Here is a 15927-nt window from a genome sequence, read left to right as displayed (position 1 = left end):
GCAGATAAATAACAAGCTCTATTTATGCAATAAAGCACAGGTAACATAATATCCAGGCAATGGGTTATATGATATTAAAATCTTGGCACACTTCAAGATATCTGATCATTCAGAACAATGAAGACCAATGGGGATGTTCCCTCTGTCAATACTGGTTAACAACTTGCGCTGTTAATCCATTGCCTTCAATTCAAATGCAATAACTCATTTACATTCACATGGAGCCCTTTCTCCCCCTAAATCCCAAAGGGCTTTGCAAAATTAACACCCTACATTGCTCCTGCAGCACAGTACCTAGGAGCTGCTTGGGTTCTCTGCTGCTTCAGAAGGAACAGCTATGGCCAGTGACTAAACGAGCAATATCTAGGACACGAGGTTTTGCTGTGAGGTCTCCCCACCTAAATGAAAGCTGTCTAATTTATAGAAGTAGAATGGGTTTAATGAACGTGCTTTCTCCTGGTGGATGGCAGGTTGGGAGCAGCTTGGCCTGGGGGCTGCCTGCCCATGTCCCCACATCATCTCCCCTGGTTATTCCCACCTGAAGGCACACGGAGCCAATTGGGGCACCTCTCTGGTTCTTGGGGATGTCAAAAAACCACCTGCCTAGGAAAAAAAAAAGGCATTTGCACAGACTGCTTACTAGGAAAAGGCAGCCCCGAAGGTCAGCCCCCAGGTGCTGTTCCACAAAGCAGCGTGCAAAATCCACCCTGGGACAAATGTAAGCCATGTTTGCTACAGGAAAGGCTGCTGCCCTCGGCTCTGATGGGCTGGGACGATCCTTGGGGATTTTCTGGGCAAAACACAAGGTGTGACAGAAAGAACAGGCTGGGCTGCAGAATGCTCATTTCAAATTAACTCCAGCTGAGAAATAATGAGCAGCAAGTTTACGTTCTCAGTAAATTAAGAGAGAAGCTTAGGTAAACTGTGGCTTTACGTGCACGTAAATAAATTATTATTTACTCGGTTTTGTGCTCGTGCCCTTAAATACAAAGAAGCTGGTATGGAATTATTAATATTTATAGCATATTATAATAAATATCTGTAACAGCTTCACCTGAATATACGCTATTTCACCAAGGTAAAATGTGCTGAAGGTCAAAGCAATCTTTTACTTGTTTGTGCAGGGCAGGACCAGCCTCTTTACTTTGAAATCTGCATCAACTGTGATAATTTAAAGCTTTAATTAAAGACTGGGTGTCAGATTATCTAGGAAACATCTTCCTGCTGCCCAGTATTTCATCAGCGATGGCTCCAGAAGCCCACGCTGGAATAAGCGCACTGACCAGGACACATTAGCTTTTATCTGTCTTACTGCGTAACCAATGCTTTGGTTGAGGGCTGGTGGCATCAAAAATTGAATTAAGAGCAAAAGCCGGACCCCCAGATAGAAACATGGAGTGTTTATTCTGTTCATCCCTCAAGTAAATGGAAGTGCCAAGGCAAAGCCCAATATTTTAGCAGATTCATTAATGTATGTGTAAATGGGTGAGGGCGCCTTTGAAATGCTCTGAAAGGAATTTCACACTTCAGGGAGGGGAAAGAAGTTTAACAATTCTATTGTGGCTCTTATCGGAAGTTTGAAATTAATTTCCCTGTCGCAGCTGTGCCACAGAATCCCCCACGAAGACACATCTTTGCTAAGGCTCAGATTATTTTCGGATATGATTCTAGACAAACAATTTGTGAAACTGGGAGCAGGGTGGGCCCCTGGGAGTCCCGCCGCCCTCTGCTCTCCTCCAGCCCTTCCTCGTGCACTGTCAGCCTCACTTGGAACCACTTCTGGTTTTTACTCCACACTGTTTTTTGCTTCTGCAGAGCAGGAAAAGGAGGACAGATGCACCAGTGGCCCATGGCTTTGCAAAATGCAAGGCAGGGGGAAGAGATGAGGAATGATACAGTAGGGATTTGTCCTGTCAGAGAGTCACAGAATGGCCTGGGTTGAAAAGGACCACAATGATCATCGAGCTTCAACCCCCTGCTGTGTGCAGGGTCACCAACCGCCAGACCCGGCTGCCCAGAGCCACATCCAGCCTGGCCTTGAATGCCTGCAGGGATGGGGCATCCACAACCTCTTTGGGCAACCTGTGCCAGTGTGTCACCACCCTCTGTATGAAAAACTTGCTCTTAAGATCCATCCTAAACCTCCCCTGTCTCAGTTTAAAACCATTCCCCCTTGTCTTATAACTATCCACCCTCATCTCTACAAACTCACCAGATGCTTCTAGACCACGTCCAAAGGGCTAAAGGAAAAGCAAAGAGCAACCTTGCAGTGATGCATAAAGGACTTAACAACCATGTGCCATCATAATGAGAGCTGACTTACAAGGTGGAACAAGTGGAGGTTTGGAAACAAAGAGCGCAATGTCAGGGGGGTAAGAATGACACCTGGGCATGGCTATAGCCCTAGGTACAGAGGGATGGGGACTGTGGGGGAGACTGCTGCTTGGAAAGGCTGTGGCATGAGCTGCAAGAGTGCTTGAGGGCAGAAGACATGGCACAGCCCAAGGAAGCCCAGAGCTGGGATTCAGCCCTGGGAGGCAAGGTTTTTCTCCTGTAGAGGAGAGAGTTAACATCAGCTGACACACTTTTATCTGGAGAAGCCACAGTGCCTCGAAATAACGTCTCGGGGCCATAATTCTGCAGTCTGTCACTACCAGAAAACGTGAAAGCCAGTGACCTTTCATCTCTGCGACAGAAATGCTGTGCAGCACCTGGAGCCATCGCCCTCACAATGCGCTCTGACAAACGGTCATGGGACCCCCTGAAAATCACCTCCTGCTGAACTCTGCTCTGGGTCCCTCGCCATGCAGAGCTGCCTTTGTACGAGCTGCACCACTCTCAGTGAGGCAAAAGACAACAGTTCAGTATTTCTTTTGACAATAAGGGATAAATCTGCTCCTCAGACTGCTCTTAAACGATGGTGGAGGGAGGGCAATTGATAATTGGCTTTTTATGAATCTTCGGGTCAGGTACGTTCAAATCAACAGATTTTTGCATTAACCTCACTGCTTCGCAGCACTTTTGCCCTTGGCAAGACATAATTAAGAAAGGCACGAAAATCTATCTGAACGTATTAAGAGGAAATTATTCTCCACTTAATGGCAGCAACAGCAAAGCAAGCAGGCAGACCACGCTGCTCGCAGAGCGCAGCAAATGATGCAGGGCTCTGTTTTAACCCCAAACACCAAAATTTTAAGGATCAGCTTCTGAAATGAGGATTTACACTACGTGTGGTTCCGGGGATTAACTTTTTCTTCCCCCCAACAGCTATATCCCCTGAGCTCTTCTCTTTGCCAGTCTAAAAGGATGACCATGGACACAGAGGCTGAGCTAAAATCTTTTCATCACACCGAGACGTGGCATTGTAATGTCTTCACTGCTTAGGTAGGAAGCAGAAGCTACTAGATGGAAGGGAAGGGGGGGAAATAGACATTAAAGAAAAAGGGTGTTTGGTCATTTAAGTAGGACTGTCAGCTTGTGTTATCTTCATGCATTTGTGAAACCAAACTTTAATTGACTGGCTGCAGTGGAGAGCCAGAAGATAAAATTGTGGTCTCAAGATGAGCAGACAGCTTAAAGCGCTGTGATCCTCATTCATTAGGATTTGTCAGAGGGTTTCAGAGGGGACGAGATGCAGCTCTCTGTTATTCTTTCATATGAACTTACCAAAATGTTAGAGGGAGATGAAGGGTAGGCTCTGCTCTTGAAGCAGCATCCAAGAAGAGCAACATGGGACAACAGAGACTATTTTGGCACCACCTTATTTCTGTCTCTTTGTAAATTATTTCATTCTGCTTCTGAAGGGTAAAGCCCACAGCACCTCCATGCAGATACACCCCAAAGGATGGCCACACCACCACATCACCTTCATTCACTGCAAGCCCTTGTGTCCCTGGCCCCAAAGACACCCAAAGTGTGTATGCTGCTTTTAAGAGGGTGTTACAAACTACTTCCCTGCCTAAACCAGGTCTTTCTATCTGTGTCTTCAACAGGAGAGGGAAGAGAAACTCAAGAAACCCACGGACAAAGCCCCAGCAATGAACCTTTTGGCATCTAGCTGAGGGTCCAACCACTACCCTGTGCAACTCCCACTGCAGGGTACCTCTCAGCAGTCATCTTCTAGTGCTGGATAGGAAACCTCACACCCTGCCATGATGGGCCATACCCCAAGATGTTGGACAGATCTGGCTACAACACCTTCTCTCCCAAGTTCATTGATGACAAACTAACAACATTTCCTATGGATGTTTTTCTGCTTTTCAATGACAACATACAATTCTAAACGAAAACCTTTATAAAACATTTTGGAGCCCAAATCATGATTTCACACAGATGTCTGGATTTCAATATCATTGGCATACTTTTCCAAACTGCTCAGAATTTTTTCCAATTCCATATGTAGGAATACTTTGGATTTCCAATAGTTTGCTTTTTCTCTGCCTTAGAAGACCAGAAAATGTGCCAAAAAATGTTATTTCTCTGTCAACATTTTCATTTGTGATCCAAAAGCAAATGTTACTCTTTCATTCTACAGCAGTGATGAGTGCAAGGGGAAATATGTAAGGATAGCAAATTCTAAACATGAGAAGACAAGCTGATGCAGCCACTTACATGTTAAGGAAGCCATGAAAAGAGTTATGTGAAGCCAGCTCACCTCTCGATCTGTCTTCATATCTCTATTAGGAGAAAGGTGCATTTGCAGAAATGTATGTGTCTAAGGGCTGTGGAATGGGACCAGAGAGACCTTCCTGGAAACAGATTTATTTTCCAAAGAGGTACTTTCAGCCATCCCAAAGCCCTTCTTGGAAGTGTTGCCAAATCCAAGACCAACTCATGAAACTGTTTCAGCAAACAGTGAGGGCCAACGCTACGCACGCAGACTCCAGCACACCACTTACAGTGTTACTGGCTTAGCCAGAGTTTTAGCAGACCCACAGGGAGTTTTGTCATTGATCTCAATGAGTTTTCCCCTGGCCTCAAGTAATAGTCACTGGCAGGGACATACTTAATTTTATGTGAGATTAATCATGAGAAAAAAATAAAGCAACGACATGAAATGACCATCACCGTCATCATGACTCAACCCTAAAAAGCCTTACTTAAGCCAGCAATCCTACCAATGTCAGTGAGAAGACACGGGAAGGGGAGCCTTAATTTTCAGAGCAGCTGTCTTGTGTCTGACTCCCACACACACAGAGAAGTGACAGCCCCAGTGCCAGTCTGTGCCAATGGAAGCAAACCACCTGGCGATGCATTGGTAATGACATTTAATGCAATGTTTCCTTTGTATCTCTGTGAAAGCCAATACAGTACTTTCTTACCATTTTTGCAGACCGGACAACACTGCTCTGGTTCATAGACCGGGTTGACACACTCGGGAACTGCGCAGTCTGCTACAACACAGTGAACTTCATTGCTGGGCTCGCAGCGACACCATTCGCATGGCGAGGGCTAGGAACAAATCTCAAATTAGCCCATTTCCTCCCATAGCTCAAAAGTTTGCAACATTTCTATCTTGCCATAAGATAAACACATCAACTTTTAATACTACTTGACTGCATTAGTTCATCTTGGGTAATACAGATCAACCTGCAGGACAAAATAGCAATATCTGAAACAGGCAACCAGAACATCAGAATAAGCTGTGAGTGTGATGCTTTTCCCACAGAGGGTGCATGGTTTCTTTTATATCTTCTGCCAGGAAGACCAAGCTGAGGCCACCAGGTGATACCATACACACCTCAGCTCTACCTGTTTGCTATACAGTGCCCTTGGAAGACCACGAATGATGGCTCTTTCCAGGAACAGGTAGACCCAGAAGGACATGCTGATCTTCCAGGTCACACTCATTATCTCACATAGACCACCACAGGCAGCTAACCCTGGGCTGTCAGTAAGATGCTGTGGGGCTGGACCTTCCATCCACCAGCCCCTCTGTTTGGGTTTGGCTTCCAATTCTCATAGCACTGAATGGTGTTGGAGGGGCAAAGACATTTAATTCTGTGTTTGTGCAGCACCTGAATCGAGGGTCTATAAGCACCCCTATGACACAACCATCAGACCTGGCCCTGGCCCCACTTCTGCTTGTTTCAACAAGGTTTGTGAGAAAGTGCTTTGCACTGAGCGTGTGAATAATTAAGAGCCTGAATAACTGCTGAAGTCAGTGAATTTGGGATTAAAGCACCCAGCTAAATGGCTTTGTTTAAGCTCCATCAATTCAAACAGGAATCTATATGCCTCCAAATGGTAGAGTTGTCACTGTCTTGCTCTGAGAGAAGCTGTGAAAATCTGTTGAAAAACAGAAAGGAGGGTGTGCAAGGTTCCCATTACCCTTAGGTGTCTGCAAGTGCGATGAGAGAGTGGCAACAGAGCTAAGAAGGGACACCAAAGGAACCTGAAAGGAAAATAACTTCCTTTTGGTACCTGTGGGTTCAACATCTAACTCCCAGCTCCTCAGCAATGGTAGATCCATTGCTAACACTTGAGCTAGTAAATGTGAGTGTTGGAACAAATCCTGCTTTGCATCGCTGGGAATCTGCAGCAGCGGGATTTCCTCTGCATTTAAAACAAGGAAGAGGATGCAAACAAAAAAGAGCATCGTCCCTATGCACTTCAAACCTCAGAGATGCATCACCCACGTCTACAAGACAGGCACAACCCCGTGAGCCCTGGTTCTGGCAGGTAAAAAGCTTTTCACTTCACCTCTGAGAAGCTCCATATGTCTCACGTCAAATAATTTATTCCCTGGAAATTCATTTCTACCTTAAAACGCACTAATTAAAGCCTCCCTTGCTTTGTCTCAGCATCTGCAGTCTATAATTCCCATCACCTCTTATTTGCTCACGGCTTTGGCAATTTAGATAAAATCAGCACTCCTTGAGCAAGGGAAGAAGTCTGTGGAGGTGGAATTCCTCTCTCTAATTATCTTTCCTCATTCAATCCTGCTTTGATTTCTGTCTGGAGCACCAGGAATCTAAATTCATTTGACTGACATTTCTTATTCAAGGCTATTTAGTAAAAAGAAACAATGCAGGAGAAAATAGACAGAACTATTTGCTGAGGGATCAATAAGAAAATTGCTGCTTTGTTTTTACTCATTTTAATCACTAATTATATGGAGCAGTAGAAGTAGATCTTATGATTCGTGGAGGCTTTCAGTGATGTATTCTTCAGGGCTTGCCCCCACCTCCACTACTCCGGTAGCTGCAATTCTAAGAAATAATGTGGTGCATTTTCAGGACTGCAGCTCAATCTATTGCTTGAAGAGGATCAGCAGATGCAGAAGATGCCCCTGAACGACCGTGCAAGTGAGTAAATGAGACATGACATACACATCTTTTGCTATTGTGTTGTCGGTGTAACTTGAAAATGACACTGTAATAAACCATGATGCTGCTTGACACTGAAAGCAGCTTTTCAGAAGGGAAGAACTGCATACAATTATCAGAATAAAAGCATGCCTTGGCAGTGCAAGGAGCAGGCAGCCAGCAAACAAAAAGGCTGCTCTGGCATCATTGGCAGGACTTTATCAGCCTCCTCCTCTTCCTCACCTTACCAAGGTCAAATGACATGGTCTTGCCTCCAGGATCTCCCTCTGTCTGAGCACATTGTTCATTTACTGGTGCCCCTGCACCGTGGCTCGCCTCCACATACGACTCCAGCCTTCCTATCCACTTCCTTTATGAACATCACAGCACCTCCTCTCACTCATTGTACCTTGGGATCATTTTATGGGATCTACCGCTGCAGCTCTGCCAGTCTTCACAAGTTCCAGAATCTGGATTTAAAGATCTATCGCCTGGAAGATGGATGGTTTATCCTTTAGTATCTGCTGAAGTTCATTCACAAGTCAACCCCAGTTCCTGAGAAGAAGCTCCCAATCCCTACTGAAAAACAAGGCTGAAAAATGACAGAGCATTTTCTGAAGTATGATGGGGAAAGGACACAAATCAGAGGCTGTGCCACATTCCCACATGGACACTGAATGCACTTTACTGTGTCCCATGAGATGATGCTCTGGAAAAAAGTGCTAAGATTAAAGGATCATAAAAGGCTTGGGCTAGAAGATGATTTATACACTCCACCTATCCAAGGCAGAACAATCTCTGAGAAGGTCTCAAGGGAAGGATTTGTTAAGAAGGATTTCAAGGCATACTGGTGCAGAAACATTCCTTTTCACCATTGTCCATAACAAAAGGACATTCACAGTCACAACAGACAGAACTTCAATGGCCCCTTACTTTTCAATGTGTGTTCTAAGAAATGGATTTGCCATTAAAACCAGAGGAGCAAACTGGTTGCTTTAGTCAAAGATTCCAGTACTGCATTTTGACTTGGGAAAACCGGTGCAAAGTACTTCAAAGCCTTTCTATCCACTTTTTGCTTATGTAGGGGGTGACAGCACTGACTTTTGGGAGAACTGGTGAGGAAATACCCTCTTTGATGCTACTGTCCGTGCAGGGGACAAGCCAAGATGGTTGTAGGTGGATGTGGCCAACATCTGGTCACCGTCCCATGGCTTCTGAGAACAGAAGAAATGGGAAACAGAGCCCAAAAGATCTTCTAATTGGCCCTGCTTGACCTCTTCTCCTACCAGTCACTTAAAGAAGACCAGAGGAGCACAAGGATGTTTACAAGCCACACTTGGCTCAATTTCCATTTCAGTTCTGTGACTACTGACCTCAAGGAGGGCTGTGACCCCAGCTCTGGCTGGGGCTGCAGGAGGGAGGAGAGCTCAATCCAGTAGCAGGGCTGCAGAACCTGAGTCTCAGGTGTTGTCAAATGGGAAACATCTGCAATCCACTAGGCTCATTAACAAAGAAAGAGGGAACGAAAATGAAAAGAGAGGATAGAGAATATGCATGGCTAATAAAGATTTTATGTGAGTGAGCACGTAATTATAAACTTGATAGATGATATAAACAAACAAATGGAGAAGGCAGCAAAGGAAACAGAATGAGAAACAAGTTACACTCTGAGCAGGAGAAGCCACACCAGCATGGATGCTGTATCTCCTAAACTTTATTCTTGCTTCCCAACATTTTCACCATCTCTAGGAGCAAATGTCAGCACACATGCCAGAATGATGCTTGCTAACATCACCCAGCTACTCCCCACAATGACAAAGGGTTTCCTTCTTTAAAGGATTGGGCACCAGCAGTCCCTTCCCTAGCCCTTAGGTTTCATTGAACCACAAACTTCATACCTCTGAGAGCTCTGCACTGGAGGGCTGTAGCCAAATGGAACACACAGCCAAACAGTTCTTCAGCCTAAAACACTAACCCTTCCCAGACTCTAGGGAGTGGTGGAGAAAAGAAAATGGATAAACGAATTCACAGTATCCTTGCACTCTCTGCCTATCGCACAATAGCCCTTCATTGATCACACGCAGCTACTGCCGAACAGCTACAGAGTAATACAAACTCCACACCTATTATATCACAAATACTCGATGTTTGCTTTGAGGAAGGAAATAGAAAGGCTTCATGTAAGTGTTTACATCCACCTAACCATGTTACAATAGACACATACTGATCATCGCACGGGGCTGTTCAAGTTAGTAGGAGGCTAAGTATTTCCACTTAATTCAACAGGCCTGCAATTGGGCCCTCTCATGCTTTTCACACTTAAATAGGTGCCTTTACAGAGTGCACAGAATAACTGGGAAATACGCCTGGATGACTGGAGTAAGAAATGGCACAGAACAGACACAAGCATAGTGGAATTTCTGGGAACTCAAGGATCCATCACACCACAGCAAGGTGCCAAGACTCTGGGTATCACTGGGAACCTTCAACAAGCTTGTTAACCTTAATGAAAAGGAAATGGTACAGAAGTATGTGCCTTTTTTTGATTATGCTGCCAAGGCAAAACTGCTGTTCATGGCAGTTTCACTGAACATAGAGCTGCTATGCTTTGTTTCCTGTAAAAGTTTACTAGAAAAAGAAGTGCAAGTGCCTTAAAAGGGTAGGAGCTGCCACCATCTCCATTTCTGCTGATGACAAAGTGGTTCTGAATGCAATGGACCCAACCTGGCATGTCTGCACACATTTGTCAGTCCTTTGCCTGATGTTTGGATCCACTAGTTGTGTCCACATGCACTGCAGCTCTCTGGCAAGGATTCCATGTTTCTCGTCCCTTTGGAGTACTGAGACCCAAGGGAGGAACCCCAAAGACCATCTTCACCACCACCGATCTCTCCATCTTTTAGACTTTGAGGTAGTTTGCACCAGTGTTCACAGAGGAATTGCATCCCCTCCCTCCTCAATGGGTTCTGCTGATGGCATCCTGCTCCACGCAGACAGAACAGCAGGGGAAACAGAGCAATGCAAAGCTAAGTCTGTCAAATTGGGCACTTACGTCTTAAGAGCAGCTGTAACTTTTAATGACACGAAGGACAATAGCAATTCTGATGGAGATGATTTTTGTAGCTAGTTTCGGGTGGTGAATTTATTGGCAGGAAGCAAGAAAGGGAAGAAAGTGACAAAGAGCCCGATGAATAAAATCGGAGGTGAAAATGGTTTCCATATTACAGCTGAGGTGGGAAGTCATAAACCAGGGGAGATGAATAAAGAGAAAGTGGGACAGCGTTCATTGAAGATACTCTTGGACTTGAAATTAGAATCATTTTCATTGTTATTGAAATTGCCTGTGATCTCAGGCAGATTAGCAGGAGATTGCAGGAAAGTTCAGAGGATGCTTACAATGGAGAGATTTGGCAGATGTCAAACTGCAGAGAACAGCGAGTCCCCACCTGAAGGCAAGACAGATTCTAATGCTGCTTCTTCTGCCCTTACTATGAGCAGCACACAGGTCACTGCCTAGATTGCGTTAGAAGTCTGGTAAATGGCTCTGTGCATGTGTATGTGTGTACGTGTGTGCTGATACTAGTATGTGCATGGGGCAAAAACTGCAATCATTTTTGTCACTTAGAAAAACAACCAAACACATCCATCTGACTTGGCAGAGACAGAGTATCAGCCACACTACAGCAACCGCAATGGATTTCCCATTGGTGGAAAGTTGTTCAAATAAACAGTCTGGTGAGTGATTATAGACGAGCATAATGACAGAAAACACCATCGGGTTGCAAATGATTTTGCAACAGGAAAAAAGTACTAAGTCATTAGATAATTTACTTGCAGCGAAATACTGGAGCTGTATCCTACTCACATGTAGAACTGGCAATACAAATGAGATGTGCCATCCAAAGCTTGAAAAATGCTTGCACCATGCTGCAGATGGGCTAAAACAAGGAGCTGGATTCTGAGAAGCTGATGCTGAGATGAGATTCTGTTTTAATAAGGGAGCCTTCAATACAAGACTGGAATGCAGTGACATTTCTCACTCAGTGCAAAAGACAAGGGATGCAAACATGTTACAGACATTTTCTATAGATGATCACCTCACCCTACACTCAGTCACAGCACAAGGAGTTTGAAGATGACCTGCCTAATTTTTTTTTGCCCAGAGACGCTCTAGTTTGTCAAGCAAAGCTCTGTTCTGGTTGTTCCTAACTGATACTCATCTATTCACAGCTACCACAGTCTCTCCAGCAGCCTGGCTACCAGGCTTTGTGCTCATAACTTTGCTACATACCATAGAACCCAATGGGTTCACAAGTGTCCTGGGCCTGGAGAGCTGCTCCATTATCAGCTGATGAGAGAGAAACAACCATGAGCCAAGCACTGGCCCTTTTTCCATGGGTGTTGCACATCTGCAGGCTCATGGTTGCTTTTTCCCACTGAGAGCATAACAACATGACTCTGCACTTCTGTAGGAATGCTCTCTTTGTTTTGATTTATGTCTCATTTTATTCCTGGCAAAGGTTGTGGACCCCGAGGCAGAGGGAACTGAGGTCTGCACTGCTTTGGTGATGGTTTTTATGACTTATGATACTTCTTCAGTTCAGACATGCACAGGGAACAGGGCTTCTTTCAAAAGACTACAGATATGACAGACTGGACTGTGGTGCAAATGTGGGATGTACAGCCCCACTTGGACATAGGCAAAATGTCAGTGTGCTCTTCACATTTGTTAGGTTCCCTGTAAATTAGCTCAGCTGGCAGCTTCCTGCTCTCCATTCCTCCCTGCCTGCTCTCACCATTGCCCATAAAAGAGCCAGGTCAAGGAGAAATTCTCCAGGGGTAAGGAGAAGGGAAACAAAGAGCTGTTTGGGAAACTGATCCTCTCCATGTTAGATTTCCTGACAGCTCAATCTGCTGCTTCCTTCTTTATCCACACCAGAAGATGGGAGAAGGAGGCAAGATCAGCAGTTTCTTGCTGACTACTTTGCTCTTGCTCACCTCCACAAGCTCAAGATTTGCTCTGGTGCAGGCGGTACAGGTAAGAGCTCCTTACACATCTCTGTTAAAGCCCTCTGATGCTTTAACCCCTTTTTCTATTCCTAAGAAGAGAGATGCTGGCTGAAGCCAAGCATATATCCAAGCAGAGGTCCTGAGCTGAGCTGTTTTTTTTCCCACTTTATGTTGCTGACAGCACAGAGGCTCAAGCCTTGTGTCCACAGCACAGGTCTATGCCAGCCCTATGCACATCCACTTGGGTTTGCTGGGCTTTGGTTTCCTTTGTTCCAGGCTTTGACACTGGCACAGTTTTCACTGTGTGCTGAAAGCAGGGAGAGGGCAAACAGATTATATCAAATGCTGACTTGCTCCTGGTTTTGTCTCTCATTCTCTGTTATCTGACTCATTCAATGGTCAAGCCCAACTTGTGACTTTCTGGCAGCTGGCAACGTGGATGAGGCTGCATCAGCAACAAACAAAGACCACAGAAAAGGATCTAGATGGGACTGAACATCCCAGTGGGATCCAAATCAATTTTTATTTTGCAACTAGTCTGAGCATTGTCATTAGCTGACTTATTTAATTACAATTTAAAAACAATAACTAGGGTAATTGCCTAATTAAGCGTTATTTTTAATCAGCGCAATTCTGCACAAAGCACATTCCAGCAGCAAAAAGCACACACCTGTGCTCCCCCTTGCTCTGGTAGGATATGACTGTCTAACACTTTTGCCCATCATCTGGGAACATTTCTATGGGAAACACCCTTAGTAATAAGCTGACAACTGGAGGACCTCATGCTCACCATTCCTACAGGGAGCTCAGGTGACAGAGAGGGACACAGCCTGGGCAAGGCAAGGAACAAACATATATTTCATTGGCCTTCCCAAGCACACCATGGAAACCTTAGACTGGATTCTACCCTTTCTGTGGCCATGCAGACAGATATTTCCAGCTTTCTGGCCATCCTCCACTTCTGGCTGCAGGCAGAAGCAACGGGCCATTTCCTGGAGCGAATATCTGAAAGCACAGCCACAGCCTTGGCCTTACAAACATCAGGCACATGTTCATTCCTGTGTCATATTCATTGGAAAAATACCAACCCTTTGGGTTTGCACGCACAGGCCAAATTCTGCACTACACCGAGGGATGATGGATGGTGAGTAAAAATACTCCCAATCACGCTGCTTTGGGTCTCGTCTGTTTCAAATCAGGGGGAAAATACACTTGTGGTGCACCCAGTGCCACTGAGCTCTGAGCTTCTGGGGCTTTCACCATATCCCTGCCATCTGGGGAAAAGAACGGCCCTTTTTGTAGCCAAATCCTCAGTGCAGCCCATCACCTTCCACCTACTATAAAAATATACTTGTGTGTAACATAATACAAATGCTATGGGATCGGTAGCTAAGCACATGATATGATTTAAGAAATAGCTATCGCTACAGATCAATCTCCAGCATGCCTATCTATTTTCGTATGTTTTCTTGGTACAAATTATGACAGAAATACAGTAAGTCAGTAATTTCAAATTCCTTTGCATAGACACTGTCACTGTAATTTTGCCAGGAGGGAGATAATAAATCATACTTTTCCATCTGACTGATGTTCTGTTTCCCCTGTCTGATTTCAATGGCTCTATGCTATCTTATGAGCTGGCATTGTTCATGGCTCCTTTTATTAAAGCACAGGCACGTTATTGAAATTTCTTTTGTATTATGATTTTCTAGCCATACGTGAAATTGCAGAACACACAAGAAGGGAAAATATGCCCCATTTCTTTGAGTCATAATAGGAAAAGAAAAACAAAGCTGCCGCACATCTCTCAGAGAGAAAAATGCTAATATTAAAACATGGGCCCCATGCTGGCTCGGGTTAGTAATCGGTGCCTTGCAATTTATGAGCAAAGATCTAGAAACCACTATTGATTTGGATCACTGCTTACCAACAGGTTTTACTAACGCTCCTTCTTGTAGCGATGAGCTCACCGTGATTTGAGCGCTTTCCAAGATGCACCAGGAAAGTGAACGTGTGGACGAGAGCAAAAAGCTCCCTCAAGAACTTCTCCTTTCTCCCCACTTTGATTGTTTTTTGTTTTCCGGTGGCTCTTTTAGAAGCTTCTCAGACAGAAGCTGTTGCACCTCTTGTTCTCTCACGCTGCTGTGATTACAGGCTGGGGAATCACTCTGCTCTTCATGACCTGCCTTTACCCAGTGGTAGAATGCACACGCTGTATTTCAGGGACTGAGAGCTGCTGGGATGGCAGCTGAATCAACTCTTGACTCTACTAATGCCTTTTGATGAAAAGGTACTATTTTGTTAAGTTCTATTAATATAATTGCATTAATAAAACATTTTTTTTAAAGAGCATTAACAAAGGAGAAGGAGGTGCTGCTATTCCAAAGCAGAGCTTTTCATAATGAGCTGAGAATTAATGTACAATAATGCCGTGCGTATAGAGTCCCTCATTCATTTTGGATCCTGATTACAACCTGACGATCCCTGCGAGAGCCGTGATCCCTACTGTGCAAAGTGCTGCTCAAGAAGACATCAAGTCAGCGAGATACAGGAGCCTGGGATGGAGGATTATGGGTCATTTGCAGACAAAGATACATTGGAAGGAAACACTGGAAAGAAAAACAAAGGTGAATTCCAGGAGTAAAGTCCCAGCTCTTTTCAAGTCAGCAGAGATTTTGTCCTAGAACAAAGCTAAAATTTGCCCTTTCCCTTTTCTCCCCACACAGTGCAATGTCCTGCCCTTCGGCAACGGGCTGTTCTCTCACCCCTCCATACGTGTGATTTGATGCAAGGCCAAACAATTCATCACATAGAGGCTTTTTGAGCAAGGATGGGCTGGGAGGGGAGCAATTGAAGGGGGAAGATAGTGAAGAGGTGCAGCCTGGGAAGGGCCATCAGCAGAGAGGCAGCAGCAGAGGTTGAGCACTGTCAAAGCCTCTGGTTGCAAGAAACTGCAGTTTGTGTTTGTCAGAAAGAAGAAGCACTCAATAAACATCCCTAGTCTCCCTAGTCCCTGGGTTGAAGGGAGCTGTTGTTCTTCAGACAGAAATATCACCAGGCTGGCAAAGCTGGAATGCCCAAAGCTCTCCCTTACCCACCCACAAGATAAAGGCAAATGGAGAAATTCTGCTACCTGTGGCTCCAAGATTTCTGCTGGTGAATTTGAGGATGGCACCATGCTACAGGGAGCCGTGGCACCAGCAACACCTAAATGCTGGGACAAAGAGCAAGTTCCCACCTGCATGGCCCAAAATGAAGAGAAAATTTCAGGACATCAGCATGGCAATTTCTTGTGAACTCATCACCCACTCCCCAGCAGTGGCACTCTGCCACGGATTCACAGAGGTCTACGGATGGTTAGGCTGGATATGAGGGTATGGGAGACCAGGACGTGATTACAGACTTTGCAAATGGACAAACTAAGAATTTCCCAAAGGCTGTGGCTACAAATGTACCTTCACCCAAGCCATAAATTGCATTTATTAATCCGGGTAGGCGCGCACTTTTCTGGCAGTAAGTTATGCAGCTGAGTGAAAACTAATCAGCACTTAGGAAAGCTGTTGTCTCACTGACATTTGCACGATTTCTCCATCAGCTGCCAGCGAACATT

The 15927-nt window shown here is 44.9% G+C and overlaps 1 protein-coding gene across 10 annotated transcripts in view; it reads right to left on the bottom strand.

Moving 5' to 3' along the window:
* Positions 1-15927, bottom strand: part of VWC2L (von Willebrand factor C domain containing 2 like) — a 37041-nt gene that overhangs the window by 14426 nt on the left and 6688 nt on the right. For 6 of the 10 annotated variants that reach the window (XR_004308040.1, XM_015867972.2, XM_015867971.2 and 3 more), the window contains one exon: positions 5322-5451. The exons of 2 other annotated variants lie outside the window; for them this stretch is intronic. Coding sequence is in view for 7 of the 8 variants with exons in the window: in XM_015867972.2 (XP_015723458.1) it covers positions 5322-5451 (130 nt within the window). In the remaining variant the exon portion in view is untranslated. Of the gene's footprint in view, positions 1-538; positions 604-4653; positions 4677-5321; positions 5452-15927 lie in introns of those variants that run through there. 2 more of the 10 variants (XM_015867974.2, XM_032445974.1) reach the window with 2 other exon arrangements.

The sequence above is a fragment of the Coturnix japonica genome, chromosome 7, assembly GCF_001577835.2.
Source record: "Coturnix japonica isolate 7356 chromosome 7, Coturnix japonica 2.1, whole genome shotgun sequence".
NCBI classification, from domain to species: Eukaryota; Metazoa; Chordata; class Aves; order Galliformes; family Phasianidae; genus Coturnix; species Coturnix japonica.
This window is presented reverse-complemented; position numbering and strand designations above follow the sequence as displayed.